This window comes from Scomber scombrus, chromosome 4, assembly GCF_963691925.1.
Source record: "Scomber scombrus chromosome 4, fScoSco1.1, whole genome shotgun sequence".
Taxonomy (NCBI): domain Eukaryota; kingdom Metazoa; phylum Chordata; class Actinopteri; order Scombriformes; family Scombridae; genus Scomber; species Scomber scombrus.
Genome location: NC_084973.1, coordinates 28,647,687 through 28,671,372, shown reverse-complemented (window position 1 = coordinate 28,671,372; position 23,686 = coordinate 28,647,687). Strand labels below are relative to the sequence as shown.

At 36.9% G+C, this 23,686-nt stretch overlaps 1 protein-coding gene across 5 annotated transcripts in view; it reads left to right on the top strand.

Annotated features, from left to right (window-relative positions):
• Nucleotides 1–21,699, top strand: part of slc4a4a (solute carrier family 4 member 4a) — a 60,894-nt gene extending 39,195 nt beyond the window's left edge. For 3 of the 5 annotated variants that reach the window (XM_062417977.1, XM_062417975.1, XM_062417979.1), the window contains exons 8-25: nucleotides 3,992–4,149; nucleotides 4,870–4,957; nucleotides 5,910–6,064; nucleotides 7,465–7,575; nucleotides 8,086–8,260; nucleotides 8,353–8,486; nucleotides 8,673–8,947; nucleotides 11,563–11,633; nucleotides 12,253–12,438; nucleotides 12,543–12,656; nucleotides 13,819–13,980; nucleotides 14,803–14,981; nucleotides 16,377–16,449; nucleotides 17,007–17,075; nucleotides 17,202–17,375; nucleotides 18,896–19,054; nucleotides 20,224–20,317; nucleotides 21,656–21,699. In XM_062417977.1, the coding sequence (XP_062273961.1) occupies nucleotides 3,992–4,149; nucleotides 4,870–4,957; nucleotides 5,910–6,064; nucleotides 7,465–7,575; nucleotides 8,086–8,260; nucleotides 8,353–8,486; nucleotides 8,673–8,947; nucleotides 11,563–11,633; nucleotides 12,253–12,438; nucleotides 12,543–12,656; nucleotides 13,819–13,980; nucleotides 14,803–14,981; nucleotides 16,377–16,449; nucleotides 17,007–17,075; nucleotides 17,202–17,375; nucleotides 18,896–19,054; nucleotides 20,224–20,317; nucleotides 21,656–21,699 (2,421 nt within the window). The remainder of the gene's footprint in view (nucleotides 1–3,991; nucleotides 4,150–4,869; nucleotides 4,958–5,909; nucleotides 6,065–7,464; nucleotides 7,576–8,085; nucleotides 8,261–8,352; nucleotides 8,487–8,672; nucleotides 8,948–11,562; nucleotides 11,634–12,252; nucleotides 12,439–12,542; nucleotides 12,657–13,818; nucleotides 13,981–14,802; nucleotides 14,982–16,376; nucleotides 16,450–17,006; nucleotides 17,076–17,201; nucleotides 17,376–18,895; nucleotides 19,055–20,223; nucleotides 20,318–21,655) is intronic. The other 2 variants (XM_062417980.1, XM_062417978.1) reach the window with 1 other exon arrangement.
• The last annotated feature ends 1,987 nt before the right edge of the window (nucleotides 21,700–23,686 follow it).

The following is a 23,686-nucleotide window of genomic DNA, read 5'->3' as shown; positions in this document are numbered from 1 at the left end:
CAATCATTTACAGACAAACTCTTTGCCAAGAAGGCTCAACAGCCTCTGATTGGATCTGTTTGGATCCTACCAGTAGAAGGTCACAAGTTTATGGGATTTCAGCTCTCAATGGTTGACGGCAGCGATCCTGCCAGTACTGGATCTGGATATAGCGGGCTTGATGTTGAGTGGGAGACAGATAACCAGTCTCCATTTTGATTTATTTTCCCTTGTTTAAGTAAAGACCTATTTTGCTCATTTCTAGCACTATGTTTTTATTCTGGTGCTGCATTGGAGTAGCTTTGCATGATTTACAGTTCGAAACACTGCTTATGTATCTCATACTGGCCCTTTATGCAGCCCCTCAGTTCAGTCTCTGTGTCTAAATGGCAGTTTTAGCCAACTATATTTTCTGATTGGCTTGTCGAGAGGCAGCCGCATTAGAGTTGTGTTAAGTTACTACTGGTGTGAACAAGCTGTAATAGCTCCAGTGATGATGATGTTAGATAAAGAGCTGCAGATGACTACCACACCTCCAATAGGTTAAAAAACGTATTTTACTTTTCCGTGCTGTGAAATGGAAAAACAGTGACAGTATGTTAGCTCCACTCAAGTCATGGCTCGGTGTGACTGGCCCCAAAACAATGGAGAAATACTGTTATATTTGCATTGTGGAGCAGTGAACTTGTGCCTTGTGCATAAAGCAGATGATTATATATAGAAATCTGTCACGAGTCGATGTTGGTTTGGGCTGAAAGTAGAAAAAAACTATTGCAAACTGAGTGTTCAGAGCAGAGAACTGGTCCTTTTTACTCACAGGAATTACTTCTATATATACTTTAATCTTATTATTTGAAACTTTGGCAATATTTAATATGAACATCCAACATGGTGACATATGATTTGAAAACAAGGAAAAGCATTATAAGTCCTCTTTAAGGTTTTAACTGCTGGTTGGTACCAAACAAGATGGAAATTATTTTAATTCTCTCTCTTTTCATTATGTATTTTTTACTAACGGCCTACTCCAATTTAAATAAATGTCAATGCAGTTTGTGATCTAACCCAATTTAAATCCTGGCACTCTTAATTCAGTTAAATATCTCATGTTTTTTTTTCTATCAAGTTGAGTGTACTCTAGTAAGAAAAAGTTTATGTGCTGTAAAAGCTTTCTAAACCACAGTTATCAACATTTTACAACACACATAAAAACCTAAATAAGCCCACTGAAGAAATTAGGTAATTACCACAAAAGTTGGGCACAAACATAAAATCAACACCAGCAGCAGTGACAATAAAATTAAAGCTGTAGTAAAACTGAGGTAATTTTTCTTAACAGCCTTGTTTTATAGTTTCATTCGTACTACTCCTTCTGTTGTGTGGAAAAATTATCAAAGCAAATATGTTAATGTAGAATGTAACAAGCTTTGTTATCTTGAGATAACGAGATAACCGACCGGTAATCTCAAAGAAAACAAAAAGGTTGTTTCCTTTTATTACTTCTATTGTTCATCATGCATGGAAAGCATGTATAGTGCATCCTACTCTACTGGTTATCAGTTTACACCACTAGTAATTTAGATGCTTTAAACATATCAATTCATGAAGACACAAATTGGTCTAAGTATTTTTTTAAGTGTAATTAGATTTTGCCACGTAGTCTGACTTCTGGCTATATAACAGTGTAATTAGTGAGATGTGCCACCGCTAAGTGGAGTGCATATCTCTTCAAACTTCTTCCATGAGTGCCAGCACTTGTGACAGCAATTTTGTAATAACTATTATGAGGGAACTATTATAGATGTAGCATTGGTTCAGTGTAATGGAGGAGTGACATGCAACGTGCCAATTAATATTCATTTCCATACTGAACAAAATGAGCCAGCAGCCAGGAAAAAAAAGTCATTTTCTTGTGATGAATTAACTTATTATCTTGAGAAATTGGCCTTTTGTTTTCTTGTGATAATGAGATAAATTAGCTTTGTTATATCAAAATAACAAAATAATTAACTTGTGATCTATAACGGCATTAAAAATGTATTGCAAGACCACCTGTTCTTGGCTTCTGTATTAAAAGGTAATGAAGATCTTTATAGAATCCATATCTTACAATAAATTCATGCGTAAATTAGACTGATGAAATATTACAGAAACATCTTTTTTTTTTTTTTTTTTACATTAGCCACAAGAGTTTCTGAATAGGATGGAAAATAGTCTCAAGTAGCGCTAGTTGAGGAACATTTTGAATGCATGTAAGATATTTTATTTCTAAAATTCAGAACAGCAGCCAGTTAATGGTTGCGTATCCTTTTTTGGTGTAGTTCATGTGAAGGGACAGCTGACGACGAAACACCCTGCTGAATTACAGGGTGTTTCATTTACCATAAAAACTGGTGTATAAAATGCACCTTTAACATGATTTATTTTCATTTAAAAGTGGGGTGCGTCTTATACACCGGTGTGTCCTATTCACCAGTAAAATACAGAGAGAGGTTGGATCTGGATATTATCATAGGTCTGTAAAAGGCCGTCCACACTAAGACAAATAACTATAACTTTAAACATAATGATGTGAGCGTCCACACTTATGAACTATAACGTCCTATAAACAGCAGTGTTAGGCACACGCTGCACGCTCCAGCTGTGTCTGCAGCTAATGGAAATAGAGAGACTATTGATGACCCGTTACTGCTGTATGCTGTACAGAAAAATAAAAAATAAAAGCAGGCAGGTACTCTGGCGGGTAATGATTCAGTGTGATGATCAGAAGTATTTCAGACACTAGTTCGAGACAGCAGCTGATGTTGAAGCGTAATGTGTAAAAGCGCACAAATGGGCAGCTTTTATTATTTATATTGAGCTGTGGCAGAGACACACAGTATGAGCACAGATCTGAAGAAGACACAGAGTCCGAGGACAGTGAGCTTGGTGAGACACACTGTATCAAATATTTAAAGTTAATGGGGTCTTTTAAAGGGTTTAATTGACACTCATAGCCTAACCTGAACCCGGTCAGAGTTAATATACTGGTCCAGTTCAGTTAAGCAAATCATTACCGGACCATTAACCTTTAACCTTTCAGGTGTAATATGTGTGTTTTATTGTATTTAAAATAAAAGTAAATTGAAACGTTTTAGAGAATAAACGTAGGAATCTGTAAATGAATAGATACTGGTGCATTCAAATAAACCAGTCTTCAATAGAAAAGCTTTTTTACCGACATGACACCCCCCAAAATGTCACTGTCACTTATACACCGGTTTTTACGGTAAATCTTGTGCAACGGAGGATAAGGACATTGTTAACATCTGGGTTAGGGTTAATTACTCATCTAATTAGAAAAAACTGAAGTAAGTGTTATGTGTTGTATGTGAAGACGCTGATGTAAAACATACCTCGATGTAATCCAGAGACACAGACGTCCTATTAAACGTCACTGGCTGTGTCCTAGTAAAAGTCTTCAGTGTGCTCTGTGCTGTTCTTAAAGTTAATATATAACAAAGTGGTTTTCCATGATAATCTTATCTAAATTGTTAAGATTCATTGTCTTTGAAGTTTGATTGATTAACATTATCAATCTGCACATATACTAAGCACTAAGCCACTAATGTTATCATGGGGAACAACTGATGGAGTGAGTGGGACATGAAGTGTAGTGATAGAAAGTGTCTGATAACATCACCTAGAGGCATTTTTAAAGGGCATTTTAAAAAATATTGCTGTTTTTTAAAAAATCCACCATTACAGTTTAATTCATTGGTTACATTTAGTTTATTACATTTCCACTGTTAACTCACCAGAATTACCAGCAGAGGAGAAAAAGAGTTGACACAAAGGCGGACAATTTTTAATTATTTAGATACAAGGGGAGCCTCCTGGTTTGGTATTTAAGCTGAATGGGATTGTCCTGTTTGATATAGGTCGTCTAATTCAGGCTGCAGCATACGAGGCAGGTTGATGGTGTGAACGTAGCATTTAACATCTCCTCCTGTTCTCTTTTGTACTTTTTCAGCTGAGGAACAAGTTCATGAAGAAGTTGCCCAGAGACGCCGAAGCCTCCAACGTGCTGGTGGGGGAGGTGGACTTCCTAGATGCACCGTTTGTGGCATTTGTTCGTCTGCAGCAAGCTGTGATGCTGGGAGCCTTAACAGAAGTCCCTGTTCCCACAAGGTGGCTGAGATTCATGTCCTGACTGCTGGAATTTTTTAAATAGGAGCTAAATTTTCAATGTAGAAAGAAGGTGTCAGTCCAGAATTCCCATGAGTCAGGAGTCTAGTTGTCTAGCTAACACCTTACATAATATTACAACAGTGACAGTGAGTTCAAACTCTGGAAAAATACTTTAAAAGCCTGGAATAGATCATAAAGATTTTAATGTGTAATGGAAAAACACCACAGTAGCTTCACTGAACTGCTCTCTGCTGTTATATGCCCAGTTTTGTGATGATCGAGGAGGAAGGAGAAGTTTATTTTATGCAATTCTTTATTCATACAGTTGAAAATTACAGTGGAGGAAACCTGTCAAGCCGCACACATGAAATATGAACTCCTCTGTGCTGCAGACGTATCTAATGCGTCACCATTATGGCCAAACTCATACTAAACAACTCCCTTTAAGGGCGTATTGTTATAATGTAGCTTGTAGAAACATTTGTAAGGCATTTGAATGGCTGGAATGTATATACAGCGGCTTCACTGCAGTCAAAACAGAGTGACTTCATGTCTGTTTGCTTAGTCAAATTAAGTAAATGTGTCCTTATATTCAAAAATCTATGAAAAACACAGCTGCTTCCTGCACAGATGGCCATGATGTCATAATGGAGTAAAGATGCCGTGATGTGAAATTATGCAGATTTTTAACATAAAGTGTTTTTCTTTTTTTATTTGCAGATTTTTGTTCATCCTGCTTGGACCCAAAGGCAAAGCCAAGTCGTACCATGAGATTGGCCGAGCCATCGCCACGCTGATGTCAGACGAGGTGAGGCACATTTCGTCTGTGCTTTTATTTTAATGCTGACGGTGAGTCTCCAACATACGTCAAAATTAGATTTTGAATGTAACCTGACGAATCGCTTTCACTGAGCTTTGACAGTAAATGTTTCTAAAAAACTACAGAAAGGGAGACTTAAAATATTTTATTCTTATTGACCGAGAGTGTTGGATCTAGTACTGTGGTATTTTTTGACGGATTGCATAATACTGTAAGTGTTCATGTTATTTTGTCCACCATCTGCAGACTCGCAATCTTACTTACTTCATAACTTTTTTTTTTACATAGTGGTTTTATGTAAAGATAATTCCACAAGTTTTGAATAAAGTAAAGATCTACCAAATCATCTGGAGTACTTCCTCAAATTAATATCTTTAATTATCTATGAATATCAGCATTTTTAGAGTAATACACAATATGAAGTTGTGTATTTGTAGTGTTTTATTTATGTAAATGAAAAACCTCCAAGAAAAAAAGCGTTGATCAGATGTAGCTCATAAAATAACTGACAGTGTGTCTGAGTCCACGCTGCATTGCATTCACATTGATTTAACATTTTACTAATAAAAAATGCATCTCTGTCCCTTTACAGAATTTTCTTTGGTTAAATATTTAAACTGTGCGTCATGGGTGCACTTATATCTGGATTTTGTGATGTTTTTGATGTGTGTGTGTGTGTGTGTGTGTGTGTGTGTGTGTGTGTGTGTGTGTGTGTGTGTGTGTGTGTGTGTGTGTGTGTGTGTGTGTGTGTGTGTGTGTGTGTGTGTGTGTGTGTGTGTGTGTGTGTGTGTGTGTGTTTGTGTGTGTGTGTGTGATCTTTCTCTCTTCTTCATCTATTAGTCAGCAGATCCGATATCACAGTTCCCTGCCTGGTGACTCTGTAAGCTTTGACAGGTTTCTTTTACACTTGAATGCCACGTCCTTCTCTGTCTCCGTCCAGGTCTTCCACGACATTGCGTATAAGGCGAAGGACAGACAGGACCTGCTGGCTGGGATCGATGAGTTCCTGGATGAGGTGATTGTGCTTCCTCCTGGAGAATGGGACCCCACCATCAGGATAGAGCCTCCAAAATCTCTCCCGTCTTCTGATAAAAGGTCTATAAAAGTTTGTAAAAATATAACGAAGTATAAAAACTATCCACTATGATGAAGAAAATCATTAAATCATCACATTTTAGAAGCAGAAAACAGGACATTTTCAGGCATTTTGCTTTAAAAAAAGACTCAAATGTTTATTGAATTAGCAAAATAGATGACAATTAATTTTCTTTTGATCAACTTCTCCATTAATTGTCTTATAGTTGCAGCTCTTGCATTAACTAAAGCTGTATGTGTCCCTTGTCTTTTACAGCAATAATCTAATATTACCGATTTACCGATTTCCAGTGAAGTTGTATTTCAAGATTGTGTTTATATTTTTAAAAATTCAGTTGTTTTAGTTTTACATGTGAAAGTTGTTTTTCTTATGTAATGTTTAACTGAATATCATATCATTTATTTTATGTATGATATTACATACATTTGCCATTTTGTGTTACTTTCAATATCAGAAGAACAGAAGAATCATTTTACTGATTTCAACCATCTTACGTTAAGAAAATAAGAAAATAGTTTCAGCTTGTGTCAGTGGCAGGGCAAACGTATTTTAAAAGTATTTATGAGGGCTATAAAAAGACAGTATAGAAAGATTACAGTAACCAAAAGTAACCCCTCACTTCGTTATCAGCCTCATGAATGAAGACTTGAAGACAAGTGTTCACTGATCCTACGAGGGCCTCAGGCTGTAAATTACTGTAGGCTTCTGGTCATTTATTAACTCATTTCCCCCACACATGCTGACAGAGAAAACCCTGCATGAAAACACACATTTTAACCAACGCAACATATTTAATAAACGCATGTCATGCACTTAACACATGTATAATCAGTGCTATATTATAATGAGCTGCAGGTAGAGCAGCATCAAGCCTTCATCAAACTGTAAGGAGGATTTAACAATGGAGACAGACTATTAGTAAGCACACAATCAGTACAACAGCACATTTAAAAACAACACAAAACATGAAAATTGATAAAATAGAGAGTTGGAGTGAAGGCACATCTTGCATTAAACATGTAAGAAGCCACAGATGTAAATGCTGTCTGCAATAAGTACATAATTTTATAGAAAAGCAAGAGTTGCAAAATCACTGAGGTGTGTTCAGGTGTACAGCACAGCGTTCAATTATGAAAGAGCAGCAGAGGAGCACACAGGGGACTTTATTTAAAGCTGCAGTTACTCAATAAAACTGGAAACTTGTGACTGTCAGCTGCCAATGTGAGCATTCATTGATTAGGATATTTAATATTTCTTCAGGTAGTGACAGAAATAAAAATGAGGCTATGACAACATGCTGCAACTTGGTTTATAATGTGTATCAACATAAGCAGATGTGGCAATCGGAGATATTGCAACTTCCTGACTGAATGAAACTGTGTGTTTTTGTGTATTTTAGGAAAAACATGTATGCAGGAGGAGAATCTCAGATGAACGGAGATATGCCTCATGATGGAGGTCATGGAGGAGGGGGGCACGGTGGAGGGGAGGAGCTGAAGAGGACCGGAAGGTACCAAATCATGGACTAAAGCACATCTAGATTTTTGACTTAGATTTGTACCAAAGTTTGGCTTGAGTCTAGATAGGCTAGATACAGTATGATAGTGTTTTAATTAATGTATTTGATAGGAAATGTTTGAATGGCTGTAATGATTTGCCAAAAAACTGGACACTGAGCATCATCACATGACCTTTTTAATATAATCATATGATCAAATAGTGAATGGTCAATGAGAAGTGTGAAATTTAGAAAAGCAATGTTTCTTACAAGCATGCCGAATTGGCATTTGAAATTGCACAAATACTTAGAGTATTGATTATTGGATCACTCAGAGAAAATCAGCTGTCTGAAAGATTACAGAGAAGTAGGAGGAGTCATATAGCTCTTTTCTTAAAAAATATATTGATTAATCATGAAAATTTAAAAGACAGTCTTGGCATACAGAGCCAGACTCAACATACATATAGTGTTCATGTTGTTGTTTCTGGTGTGAAAACAATCTTTTTTTTCTGTTTCCAGGTTTTGCGGAGGTCTCATACTTGACATCAAAAGAAAAATGCCTTTCTTCTTCAGTGACTTCACCGATGCATTTCACATTCAGGCCCTGTCGGCCATTTTGTTCATTTACCTGGGAACTGTGACAAACGCCATCACCTTCGGCGGGCTGCTGGGCGACGCAACTGAAAACATGCAGGTCAGACACAGAAATGAGCCTTTTCACAGTTTATAAAGTGTAAATAACGTATGCTTCGAATGATTCCCTGACTTCTTCCTCTGTGTCTTCAGGGTGTGTTGGAGAGTTTTCTGGGCACGGCCATCGCTGGCGGACTCTTCTGTCTGCTGGGAGGCCAGCCGCTCACCATCCTCAGCAGCACAGGTCCTGTTCTGGTGTTTGAACGGCTGCTCTTCAACTTCAGCAAGTATGTTCTCAATCTCAAATTTCTCGAAAAAGTACAAAGCAGTTGTCCTAAACTTTGGCTGATGATGACATAGTATTAGGACCTCTGTTAGGACAGAATAAAGTCACAATATTAACATTAAAATGAATTTCTCTGACTTTTTTTGAATATTTTCTTATTGTGGTTTTGTTTTTTTTTCCCACACAGAGATAATCACTTTGACTACATGGAGTTCCGGCTGTGGATCGGCTTGTGGTCGGCGTTCTTCTGCCTGGCGCTCGTGGCCACAGACGCCAGCTTCTTGGTGCAGTACTTCACCCGCTTCACAGAGGAAGGCTTCTCCTGTCTCATCAGCTTCATTTTTATCTACGATGCCTTCAAGAAGATGATCAAGTTATCTCACGACTACCCCATCAACGAAGGGTTTAAGGCGGATTATGTGACGCAGTACGACTGCCTCTGCATGGCTCCCGCTGTTCTAGGTGAGATGCTGTTTCTTAACTTTTAGGCATTTAGCTGACATTGGTTATCCCGACACTGAGTAAGCAGAGTCGAGGATGCCAATAAGACATCTCCATTGATTAACAGGCTGTCACAGGTTTAGAAAATCCAGTTTTTGGGACGGTCTCTTTAACTTCCTCTTTTTTCTATTTTTAAGCCTTTATTTTTATATCAAAACAGGTGTGTTTATTAACTATCTTTATATAGTCATGTTAACACCTTAATATCGATTTAAAAACAATAAGTGCACGATGCAAAGAAGGATAATTCAAACAACAGGGTCACAGTGATACTGTTTTATTTAATGTGAGAAATTATTAGAACAGAAATGACCATTTTTTTCATAATAATAATCATGATAAAATTGACTTAAATAGCACAATTCATGCATAAAATGCTACACAAATTGGTTAACAATAGAATCAGGGCATTAATGATAATAAATAATAATAAAACAAAGCCAGAGTTGCCTCACTGTGTTTGAGACAGAAGATCTAAAAGGGCAGGCAGAAATGTCTTAATGTCTATTAACATTAGTTCTATGGCAGACAGGTAACCAATGTAAAGATTTTAAATTCAGTTTTTCTGTCTTAGTTTTGGCTTCAATAAGTAAAATCTCAGCCATGAAAAAAGAGAAAATAATTTTAAGTAAAAAACCTCAAAATATGTTGAGTTTTTGTTATATTTAGACCCACTAGCAGGATCATGTGGCTTTAAGGATGAACAATATCGGTCAATAGGCCGAAACAATCAGGTGGAATTTGTATGCTATGATTGTTACAATAATCCAAACAAGATATATATATAAATTCTAAAAAATTACATTTCATTGTGATTATGGAAAAGTGAAAAAAAAAGACTTAAATATGACACAGCGTGCCCCTTTATTTTCTTTTCTGATGGAGGATGGGAGAGAGGCAGAGAGGGCAGAATTACTGGTAATCCCCTGCTGTTTTGTAAATATCTCTCTGCCACATACACAAACACACACACTATTACTATTCCCCATGTTGCTCCGCATGAAGAATGCAGTGCATACCAGAGGAGGGGGACAGAACAGATGCTTGTGTTGGCGATTGAGCAGCTGACACATTATCAGAACAGACTGGTGTCCAGCTCCGCCTGCATCCTGCACGAGCCACATACAGTAACTAAATGCTCTCTCTCTCTCTCTCTCTCTCTCTCTCTCTCTCTCTCTCTCTCTCTCTCTCTCTCTCTCTCTCTCTCTCTCTCTCTCTCTCTCTCTCTCTCTCTCTCTCTCTCTCTCTCTCTCTCTCTCTCTCTCTCTCTCTCTCTCTCTCTCTCTCTCTCTCTCTCTCTCTCTCTCTCTCTCTCTCTCTCTCTCTCTCTCTCTCTCTCTCTCTCTCTCTCTCTCTCTGCTGCCCACTATCTAATAAATGCTAAATAAATAAATAACGCCTGCTGTAACACTGACAGTAATTCAGGGAACTCCTGGCTCGCTCCCCAGAACCAAACAGTCACTGTTGCCAGTGTTTGTTGTCTGTCAGTCTGACACTTTAATACAGACTGATGACCCATATGGATCTTTGGTGACTAGAGATAAAAAAAATTATTCTCCAAATTCTCACAATGTGACTTCTGCAACTCACAGCTACACACATCAGAATAAGACATGAATGACACATAATACATCGGCCAGCATGACATTTCATTAGTGTGTTTTTTTGCAGAAGATTTAGGGGAATAACACTTGTTTTTCTATGTCACCCAAAAGTTTGTGTTTCTTCGCTGCATTTTCAAAACATCAGATGGGTGCAGATGGATGACGTCTCTGCTTTCATATATTTTTTCTATTCACATCGTAGTGCAGCGATTCACCACATATTCAGTGCAAAGCCTCAAAGTAATATTGTGCAGTCTGACAGATCATGAACAAAATGTTATTAGACCCATCTCTCACAATGTGACATCTAATAAACTTACAAAGACTAAAGATGCCTTTATTCTGACCGACTAAGTGTGAGATTATCCTACAGTAAATGTTCACTGTACTGAAAATAAACTTGATTCGATTTGAACAAAATAGCTGTTTCTTTTCCCTCAGGCCAAAGTTATTTTTCATCCATTCAACAATTGTTTTTCTTGTATATACTAAATAATAATATAATAAACTTTTTTTTTTTATAAAGCACTTTTCTTAACAAAGTTACAAAAGACATTAAAACCAAACAAGGCAGACAAAAATAAGACAAAGAGGAGCACAGAGGTAAAGACAGAGGTAACAATAGAAAACTATATAATGCATATACAGCATTATATCCTTATGGTGCCATTATAGCATAAAATACTTAACATTTAGATTTTAGTCACTGCGTAGCACAAATATTCTCTCTTGTCCAGGATTCCTGCTTCCCAAGGACCTCGCCACACTGTCATCACACGCCATTTTTTTTCTTCATTATATTTAGAAAACATACGTTTCAAGCCTAAAATAGTTGATGATAAAATGCTGTTGATGAAATTTAGCCATCAGCTTTAGCTATTAGCTGAATAAGCGTGCTAATATAAGTACTGTGTTGTGAAACTTATAATTTCAGTGTTACAAAGTGTGTTTTATGTGTGTGTGTTTTTGCAGAGAACAGTACAGACATCATTGGTGATCCTTTAGAAGGTTCTTCAGCTTGGTACTGGAATAACACTGATCTGGTACGTATTTCCTGTTTTGTTCTGTTTTGTTTTGTTTTGTTTTTTTTTATTTTATTTTAATCCTATTCCCTGACAAAAAATGTTTAAATACTCTGATCATCTATGAATATATCCACTTGTCTTTTGGCATTTGCCCTGAGTGCAAAATCGTCCTTTTTGATGGTTTGTGTGCGATATCATTTATGCTGCCTCATCTATAGCTGTAGGATACTGTAGTCTGTTTTTTATCACCATCTTACTTCAAACACTTTTCAAATCAAAGGACTTTGTTCTGAATTTGTTTACAATTCTTTCTCTTGATTTGGAAACCTCACATACCAACCACAGTGTAGAGATACAGTCACTTGAATAAGACGGTTGTATTGTGAGTGTTTGTCATGTTACAAGCAGCAGTGAATAGTTTGATAAGATAAGTAGAGTTGTTTCCATTTTGAGGTTACTGTGACACAGTTTGTTGGCTTGACTTTATCTGTTGTTTACTTCAAAACACTTAAAAGTCCAAGACGTCCAACATAAGTGCCGGCGGTTATATTACTACACCTGAAAGGACTTTGAGTAATGAAAAAAATAAACGTGTCTTACATATAGTGATGTGTTGGTGTTTTTTTCTGCTTCACAGCCAATGAATGCCACCTGGTCGTCCCTCTCGAAAACTGAGTGTTTAGAGTACAAAGGAGAGCTGGTTGGGAAGGCCTGTGAGTTCGTCCCCGACATCACCCTCATGTCCTTCATCCTGTTCTTTGGCACTTACACCTGCTCCATGGGTCTGAAGAAGTTCAAGACCAGCCCTTTCTTCCCCACCACTGTGAGCCACTTACTTACGTGACATCGGCATATATGAACTTATTTACCCCAGCAGGTCATCTGTGAAGGAAATGAAGCAAATCATCATGTTTTTCTTTGATCCAGGTGAGAAAACTCATCAGTGACTTTGCCATCATCCTGGCCATCCTCATCTTCGTTGGAGTGGATATGCTCATCGGTGTCGATACTCCTAAACTCATTGTGCCAACTGAATTCAAGGTAAGCCCGTCCCTGCTCCCTCAAATCCTAAATGCTGAACCTAAGAGCATTTTATTTTGATGTATGTCTTCATGAATATCCTTTAGACTCTTGTCAAAAGCACAGAAACGATCCCGCACGTCTTCAACTGACATCGGAATGACAAGAATGCAAAAAACGCTGACGACTTGTTGACCACGATAGCTCACATTTTTTCTAAAAAGTTCTAGGTCACCGCAAGTTGATTTTCACACTACAGTGAAATGGGCTGAAACTAATGGCTGTCTAGGAACATGAGTGACTGAAAAAGCAGTTTATGAGCTAAAACAAACAAAACCACCACAGTGGTCTGTTTACTGGCTGCACAATTCAAAACACATCCAAGTTTCCCCTAAACTGAAGATCTAATATCACATTTGGCCTAAATATAAGACAACAATTATAATCCAAGTTACAACACACTTTCACACTCGTCCTGTTGGGAACGTTACCCTCATCGCTGAAGCCTTTTCTCTCATAAAAGTGAAACACTTGCATTAAAGCAGAACTTTTTTTTTTAGACCTTTTTAAAAAAGAATTATTAAACAGAGTATATAGTAGTATAAACAAAGAATATACAAGCAGTCATTCCAATTCATAAGTTAAAAAATAAATAAAATAAAAACATGTAAAAGGCAACATAATAAATCCAAAAGAAAGAAAGAACAAATAAATAAATAAATAAAGACTTCTTCAATTATCCAATATTTTTTAGACTGTCTGTTTGAGCTCCTCATCATTTGTGACAACGGTAATTTTTGGCTGCTTGACAGATTAATTAGACTCTGGTCTGTTTCTGCGTTAAAGACGTTCACACTTCACTAATCATTATCATTTATTCACTCCTCAGGAAAAAACATGTTAAATAATCCTTCAGAAGCTCCTGCAGGTTAAAATGAGCTAACACACAAACACTGGAGATACTTGCTAGCCTAGCAACATTAAGGCTACAAACAACCCATAAAGTATATCTGACCTTCTGAACACGTAATTGTCCAGTCGCTGAATATAAGACGACTCGATATCGTCTTATATTCGGGTCTGTACAGTATTTAAAAGTTTCAGTCTCAAATAAGTAATGAGCACAAATTCCTCTTTCTCTAGTTGGCTCACTGGTTGACTCTTTTGTTTTCCTCTCATGTAGCCAACAAGTCCTAATCGGGGTTGGTTTGTGCCCCCGTTCGGAGGAAACCCCTGGTGGGTTTACCTGGCGTCAGCTCTGCCCGCCCTGCTGGTCACCATCCTGCTCTTCATGGATCAACAGATTACTGCTGTGATCGTCAACAGGAAGGAGCACAAGCTGAAGGTGAGGAAAGCTTACAGAGAGGAAATGTTGAAAGTGTTCAATCAATCAAACTTTATTTATAGAGCACTTTTCATTAAGGTTAATAAAGTTCAAAGTGCTTCACAGTTGATTGACAAGCTGAAAATAATGTTTAGACCAAGGACAACATAAAGAAAAAGGAACAAAAATGATGAAGGAACAAAAATAAAGAACAAATTAGAGGGAAAATTTGATTTGTGTTGAGCTCTTGTACCACAGATGGGAAGACTGACATTAAAACACTCTATGCTCTTGCACTGGACCAAAATAAGAGCAGGATTTTGCAGCATAACTCTGTATTTGCCGTTAAATGCTGGATGATTGCCATCGAAAAGCTTTCCAGGAAAAATGCTCGGTAAAGAATGTGCGGTAAAAGACTCAGGCTTTCTATTTCTGTCCTTTCCCTTCTTGTATCCTCACACCTGATTTATGAAAAGTGGAACATTTTGATGTGTTTCCCCGTGCAGGACAACGTCTACCTTCACACTGCAGCTAAATATGATTGTCATTCTTCTCACGGGAGTGAGAGATGTTTCATGGGAGTGTCTGAACACAGTTCAGTTAAAACAGCAGCTACTTGAAATGTTCAGGCCGTCGCTGAAGTTGACTTACAGTTTCTTTGATATCAGCGTTGTGTGCTGCAGCTGTAGATGGATGTAAGAAGTCTGTATTTCACATAAGTTATTCTGAGGAAAAGACAGGAATTAATGTCGCCCCCTTTTTTTTTTTTACTGTCACCCTTCTAATAATCAAGCAATCAAACCATAAAACAGCTTTTGACCTCATGTTTATTGTCTGTAACAGAAAGGGGCAGGTTACCATCTGGATCTGTTCTGGGTGGCTTTTCTGATGATAGTTTGCTCCTTCATGGGTCTTCCTTGGTACGTGGCCGCCACCGTCATCTCCATCGCTCACATCGACAGTCTGAAGATGGAGACTGAAACTTCGGCTCCCGGAGAGCAACCAAAGTTCCTGGGTGTGAGGTGAGACTGGACAATATTTCATCCAATAGAAACAATGTTATGTCCACCAGTTATATAGTTTTACAACACATTATTCAACCATAAAGCAGTCTGAAAGCATGCATGTACCTCCTCCAAGTCTGCACAACACCTTAAACTGGTTATTTTGTTACTAGAGCAAGTTTTTAAACTGCATCTGGATCCAAAAAGTAACATCAGAGCTTTATACAAGGATGAAAATGTACTCATGATCACTGAGTTAAGGTTATTTAAATAAATCTTATTGTTCAAATATCATCTAGAGGTTAGATGCCATCACACTAGTCTCATGCACCTGTCATCCAAGCTTTGTTGCGGTGTATTGTGTGGGCCATGCTACGAGGAATTTGGCAACCAATGATAAGAAAATAGTACGACACTATCAAAGACACAATAACTTTTGGGGCTCATTTGAATATTTCTTGTATCAAATGTGATGAAGATTAGATGGACTTTGTGAGAGGAGTTGCTGAAAAGTGAGGCTCAACCTTCACAAACTCTCTGACCGATATTGGGGGGAAAAAAAGCTTTTAAACAAGCAAACTACAAAAAATGTAATATGCATTTGTTTCAGATTTTAAATGCCAAAAGAAACTGGTGTAAAAATGGCCACACGGTGGCGCTGTGTGTGCCAAAACCAAATTATTACCTTCTTGGCTCACTCTGTAACTTTTCAACAACATTTCACTGTAATCTGCTGTTTGTAGTTTTTAACTGAAACACAAACATTCACACTGGACCTAAAACATAAAAAAAGTCCCTTGTTGAAGGTAATGAAGTGAAGCGTAATAAGCTGCTTAGAATTACACAGATTTACACAGTAGATTAATGTTGGATGGTTAATCCTAGCTGGTCAAATTCTGCTTATTAATGTGGCTCATGTGGCTGTTAAAAAGCACTTCAGAGGTAAGTAGAGAAGTTTATTTTGCCTCCGTCATATTAAATTAATACTTAACCAATCTCAAAGGATATTTATTCAAATGAGTTGCATAATCGGCAGCATAACAAGATTATAATGCTTTCATGCACACTTCAACTTCTCTTATTCTGTGTTCACTGTTAGACATTTTACTTGTGATGTTGTACCTGTTTTTAGAGATTTTTTGTTTTTACGTATTTTTGGTGACATCGTTCAGACCCCTGATGTGACAGCTGAAAGCTGAACTAACAAACTCTTCTCACTAGATACACAAAAACATCTGAAATATCAACTCTGAACTTCCTACAGACATTGTAATGTCTCTACTTTGGGAATTTGTGAAATGAATGTTATGCTTAAATAATAAGTTTTCAGGTTTCTCCAACTAAAGAAATCACATTGAACAGGTGTTGTTTTGGTCTTGTCTCAACATAATATTTTTCCTCTCATTTCTGCAGAGAGCAGAGGGTCACTGGTGTGTGTGTGTTCATCCTGACTGGGCTGTCTGTATTTATGGCTCCTATTTTGAAGGTAATTAATCAAATATTGAACTTATTTCCTGTTTATACATCTGATTAGTACTTCTGTTTCCTCGTTATCTTTTTTTCTTTTCAAAACCACTGAGTGTTTGGTTGACGTTGGAAAGGAACATTACAACATTTTAACTTCCACATTCGAACAACACATTTTTACTGCTGTACTACAAAAGTAAATCTCAGGAAATCAGGTTTTAATGAATTATTTAAATGTGAATAGAGTAAAAAAGACTAAACTAAAGCACATCTCATCTAAGTGCATTCATTTAAATACCTACAGTATTAGATTGATCATAATGTTTTTAATTGAACAAAATAATCCCATTATATCACTTACACAAATGTCAAAGGTTAGATTAATTTATTATATCTCTGCATCATGTTTGGTTTAAAATGTAAAATTCGTGAATTTACTTGAACACTGAGCCAAGATAAGTTGTCTGCTTTTGTTTTGCACCGCTTTTTGAAAGCTGTACAGGATTGTTTTGTATTGTTAGAATACAAAAAGTTTTTTATAGTCATTTATATGCTGCCTTTTCTTTCTTAACCCAGTTCATCCCCATGCCTGTGCTGTATGGAGTCTTCCTGTACATGGGAGTTGCCTCTCTCAATGGAGTACAGGTAAATACTTTCTTAGTGTCTTATAAAGTATATAAATAATTTGGAGCGAAGGAAACAAAAGATGAGAATTATCTTCCTCTTAGTGTAGCTGTTAGTCTGACTGATACATGTCATGTGTGTCTGCAGTTTATGGATCGTCTGAAGCTGCTTCTGATGCCAGCGAAACATCAGCCGGACCTCGTGTACCTGCGACATGTTCCCCTCAGGAAGGTCCACCTCTTCACCTTCATCCAGATCCTTTGCTTGGCTATGCTCTGGGTCCTCAAGTCCACTGTGGCTGCCATTATTTTCCCTGTGATGGTAAGAGACAATCATGTTAACATATAAACTACCTGAGGCTACAAATGAACAATATTTTGTGCTTATGTAAATTTATATTTATAATTAATTGTGCTATTGAGTGATATTGTGTTGCTTTAGTTTCTGAAATGTAAATAACGGGACAAGAGTCCAAAGTTACAGAATATACAGGGTTAGGGTTAAGTATTTTATTTACTACAAAACTTTAGATTTTTCCAGTTTGTCATGTACATTCATGTTGGTCTTGTAGATTCAGCTGTTGTCATGTGACATCCATTTATTTTCAATTAATAATCAGTTTTCTGTCCGTTAACTAAAACAAAAAAACATGTAGAGTCAGCTTGATAAGATAAGGTATTTCTTTATTTTTCCCACAATAAGGAAATTTACATTATTACAGCAGCAAAGTGGATAGTAAAAAAATAGAAGAGCATCAATAAAAAAGAATAAAGAACAATAAATAATAAGTAAAAAAGCAATAAAGTAAAAAAAAATATAATATAAAAATACTTTTATAATATGAGCAAGACTATGATTTTTACTTTAGGGTTGTAAATGCAGCACTCAACACTGCTGTATTATTAATGTTATTGCCCTTTGAATTGTACTTTGTGTTACTGTTATTTTTTGTACTCAGGAAGTGTATATATGTTTAAATATCATTATATTTATTAAATTATGTGATACACCTAAAAGTAAGACATTATAAAAGCTAGAATATTGAATGAAGTACATTTAGTGTGATATATTTAAACCCTTTGATCATAATGTGTATTAATATTAGTAAACATTTTTCTCTTTTGTAAGATGTTTGGCTGTTAAGTTAAGTTACCTATTTATAAAACTGTGTAAATGCAGTCTGTATTTGGAGAGTCCCATAAAATCTCTGTTTTCTGTTTTTTGATTGCGGTGAATTTTTTTTTAACTTTAATATCAGGTTTAGTGTCATTATGGTTCAAGTCAAAAGAGAACTGATGAAGGCAGCATTAAAAACATCGATATAACAATAATATATAATATAAACAGGCCACAACTAGTCTATCTGTACATTGCGTAAGAGGAGATATTGCATTTAAAACTAACATTTGTATCTTATAATATACTGTAAATAACTCTGTTCCATGTAAAAGTCTCAAAGCTTCAAAAATCTCTTATGTTGTGTTTTTGGATTGCAGTGAATTTATCAACTGTCATTATGATGGTCTTTTTTAGAGATAACTGATGAAGGAAGCATTAAAAACATTATTACAGTAATATATAATTATAGTAATATATAATATTTAAGCAGGCTAAGACAATTGTCACACATTACAAAATAGTGTAAATAAAGAGTTAAGATGCATTTACTGGTAAGAGTTTCCAAATCTAGTCTGTCTGTATGTGTTTAAAGGAGAGCTAGTGGATTTAAAAAGTCTTTTAAAGCTCTAATATTCTGTATTTAACTCTGTTCCATGTAAAGGGCTTAAAGTTTAAAAAACCTCTCAACATAAACCTAAACCTTCTCGTTCTGCTGCTTTCAGATTCTTGCTTTGGTCGCCGTCAGAAAGGCGATGGACTACATGTTCTCCCAGCACGATCTCAGCTTCCTGGATGACATCATCCCGGAGAAGGACAAGAAGAAGAAGGAGGATGAGAAGAAGAAGAAGAAAAAAGGAAGCATAGACAGCGACGCTGAAGACGTAAGTGTGTTAACCAGCTTTTATCTTTCTTCGAAGAAACAGGAAGTGTCTTATTTTACATCCCAGCCCCTTTCCCTGAGTGTGTCGCCCTGCTTTCAACCCGTCTCTTCTTCCTTTGAAGCAGCATGTACACTTTAAGGGTCCACAGGCTGACAAATACCAGTATCTACAGATGTCAAGATTTCTCAACTTTGCCACATATTTTAACATGTTTTGACTCCTCAGTGCCAAAAACACAAACAACTGGCCGGCTTTACTTCAGCAGAACAACAATCCCTGACCTTCATCCAGTTTCCCATGTTGGTTTTTGGACTGATGAGAAGTTCTTTGTGTTTTTAGGTTTTTGCATCTCTAACTAAATTCTCTCTCGTCTAATATCTAATATAACTCAACAGAAATAACTGTAGATCGGACACTTCGTCATCATTTCTTAGAGAGAAGTGGTTTTGAGTTTAATGAGAATTGCTTGAGCCTGATACCTAAAAACTAAACAGGAGATCTTTGTGGGTCTAATCAGTTACTTTCTTAGACCTGACTTAGTCTAGTTAAGTGGGGTTTGGTCTTATTGTACCGCCATGATCTCATGCTATATATCTTAAGTGGACTCTAGTAGGTTTGACCTCTTGATGTTACGACATTAATATAACTATAACAACTACTTAATATAATATTGCAAAGGAAAAATGTATTTATTTGTTTTTAAACATTATACTTGTAAATAATCTTATTTTTGAGGTGAGATTTAGAGGGTGAACTTTGACCTGCAGGAATGTTTTAGACCACAGCTGCTGGTTAATTGTTGTTATTTTCTCTCTATTTGAATCTATTGAGGCTGACTGCATTTTGGATGAGGTCTAATTATCCTCAGGTCTATGTGGACCAGGTCTGAATGTCCCTTTTGGATTGGAGTACCAATCCAAAAGGAAATCAATTCATGCATGTTGATTTTGAGTCTGAATACAGACTGAACTCTTCGGACGTTATGTTTGAATCCTTGGACCAGAATCATAAAAAACCCCCCCGACACCATCATCCCTACTAACTGTTATGTTTTTTCTTTTAGGGTTAAGTTAAATACAGTAATATGATTGCATGTGTGTGTTGATGCCAACTCACCTACTTCCACCTGTAGATGTCCAGTCTCAGCATATGTTTCCTCTCTCCAACAGTCCGACTACCCTTACAATGAGAATGCTCCCAGCATTAAAATCCCCATGGACATGATGGAGCAGGAGCCTTTCTTAGGTGATAAGGCCTCTGACAGTGAGTAACGACCTGCAGCGCTGGAGGAATAATAACAAAAAAACAAACACCTGTTCTTCCTCCTCCTCCTCTTCGTCTCCTGCCTGACTCCTGCTCTGTTCTCCTATTTAACCTCGTCTGTTTGTCTCTTATCACTGCTCGACTTTCACTGCATGATATTAACACTTTCTTTTTGATTGCTTTTTTCTTCACACCAGGACTGTCTTCTAATGCATGAAATTAACTATTTTTTTTCTCCTCCTTTTTCTTATTTTTCACTTTTCTCCATGTCAGCTCGAACTTCCACATCTGAATTAATCCTTATTACGGTTCTTTGATTCTTTTCTTGCTCCACTTAACCTGTTTTTTTTCTTCAGTTTACACTCTTTAAAATCTTTATTTAATCTGTATTTCTACCTTGCTTACATAAACATATAGTAAATACATGATACTGTATTATTAACATGTATCGAAATTACATGTAACTTTTATTCGTAGCCTTGTTTATGTATGATTAAATATAGTACTGTAGGATAGGTAACCAAACAAATTCTTATCTACTGTTTTTTTTACAGCACTTTATAACAAAAACATATTAGATGTTATCATAGAGTAGCGACAGTATAGTATAATCATAGTGACTCTAATCAGGTAAACAGTTGCCTTCCAGGAATACTCAACTTTAAATAAAATCATAAATACATTTTAAGTATCAAATAATCCCCTCCTGTAGACTTGAGGTGGCGCTGAAGAAGTAGTCATGGCAATAAAAGTTATAAACATTCAAAAAAACTATTAAAAAGCACGATACACTTCTCTGCTTTCTGTTTGTACACTCACTAAATTTTTAATTTCAAATTCATGTTAAAATATTTGAATATTTTGCTCCTATGTGCCAAAATCTAGCTTTGTTTTGTTGCTACTTCGGGTAGCTGTTTACCACGTTACACTTTACCTCTCAAACCTTTTATTTAAACTCAAAGAATCATTGAGGTTGCCTTCATTAACAGTGATGTCGAGTTACAAACAAAACACAGTTAAAACAGTTAGATCAGGGTTTAAAACTGTCCATGATTGACCTCAACAGCAAACAACACCTTTCAAATCTGCTAAACTCATACATGTTTGATTTTATCCAGTTTTTACTTTGGTTAGATAAGCTAAAGTTGTTGATCCATCCAAAACTCAATAGAAGCTACTTACACCGGCTGGCTCCGCTTCTCTGGTTGAAAGTGTAAAGTCTGACTGAAAACCTGCTGCTCTGGTTTAATGTAACACTCAGCATGTGTGAGACAAGATATAACTCATTATCTCGACTACGTACATGCACGTTAATGACTGTTTTCTTTTCCTCGAAAGGAGAGAAGTCCCCTTCATTCCTTGAGCGACACACGTCGTGCTGAGCAGCTTCGCTACTACCGGGACAGCTACTTGTCAGGGTGAGATTTCTGTGTGTGTGTGTGTGTGTGTGTGTGTGTGTGTGTGTGTGTGTGTGTGTGTGTGTGTGTGTGTGTGTGTGTGTGTGTGTGTGTGTGTGTGTGTGTGTGTGTGTGTGTGTGTGTGTGTGTGTGTGTGTGTGTGTGTGTGTGTGTCACACCAGTTAAAACTGAAACAAAGCAAAATATAACTGGCCCTGATTTTTTTTTTTTTTACATTCATTCATGACCGTGGCATCAAAGGTCACAGAAGGTAGAAAGCGAGCTAAGTGGCTAACATGATGCTAGTCTGAACTTTAAAGGTCAGTTAGGCTAATTAATGTAGCAGTGACGTCATATTTCCTCTCTCTGCAGATCTTTGGTTTAACAGGTTGATTATTATGAATATAATGGACTTCATACAATTTTCTTTACAAGTGATTTTGTGGATATTTTTGCCTTTTTATTACACTGTGTACAGTACAGACAAGAAATAGGGCATCAGGGCTTCACACTGTTTGACTGCAGTCTTCCTTACAGCAGATACATAGTGAAAAGTACAAAACCTGCTGATTTACAAATGTCCACAAAGTAAACATGAGCTATTTGAGTAACCATATATGTTTTCCTGTGAGTGTATAACTACAAATATTCATACACATGCAGGTTGTATGCCCAAAATGACAGATGCCACATAAAAAGCTCACAGTCACAGTATTGACTTTGTCACCATTACTAGATTAAGTGCATGTTGCATTTATAAATACAGACTGTGCTTCACTTCGCTTAAGAGGACACAATGAGTCTTAAAGAGGCAGAACAAGCCTTGTGGGGTTTTTTGGAGGGGGGGTTAAATATTTAAAACAATGATTATGCTGCTCAAGAAGAGATTACGTTTCTCTGTCACAACCTCTCATGATGACCGGCGTCCACGGGTCAAACCCAAAGGGTCACAGCTTGTTCCGGTTTTACCCCATCTGCTCTGTGACTGTCGTAATAGTGCTGACGACAGCCCCACTTGAAGGGGATTAGTGTTCGGGACAATGTGTGAAAAGCAGCTGTGATCACAGTACATCTATGATGTCAACAAACAATTTACAAGATTGATTTTTAATTGGTTTTCAGCTGCAGAGATCAGACATCTCAGTTGTTCACAACTGTTGACAAACTAAAAACATATTCTACTGACAGATGTGCAGGCTGTGTGCACTCAAACAGAAACGCTTATTTAAGTGTTTGCAAATCAATCACTATTTCTTTTAATATTTTGCTCATTGCTAATAAAGTGAAGCTTCATATGACTTCATGCAGATGGAAAAATGGTAGCAAAAGCTTATTTTAAAGGAAGAAAAGCAATAAAATCAGATTTCATGTAACTTCAGAGACCTTGTGCATTTCAGTGGTCTGGGCACTTGTCCATTAGAGTCAGTGACATTAGACATGGGGATGAATTGCAGCAATGCTTTAGTAATGAGGAGTAATGCTGCCCCCTCCCCGCTAAAACTAATCCTGTCCCACTAAGACTGAAGCCAAATTGCTTTGTGCTCAAATGACCTCAGAAACCATCAAACACTGATCACTGGTTGTATGTCTGCGGTTCATTTAGACACCGGAACACAATGCTGTAACACTGTAACACTGTTTGAACCTGTGACCTGACGATGTGGCACTAAATGAGATGCTGAAATAGCAGACTGAACAATTTCACATCTGATGTTTTTTAAGACGGTCCCTAAAACAGAAGATGAAAAAAATACTTCTGAACAAAGAGGAGACACGAGTTCTGGTCTTGTATTATTGTAAGGATGGGTTTGAAGTCTTAAAGCAGCTATAATATGTATTTTTTGTATCAAATGTTTATAATAATGGATTAAATTACGATGTGTGATCAGAGAGGCGTCACCTACAGACAATTATCACCCCACTCTGCAGCTCCGCTCAGCTTTATGCAGATTCACAGGACTAACATTCACTA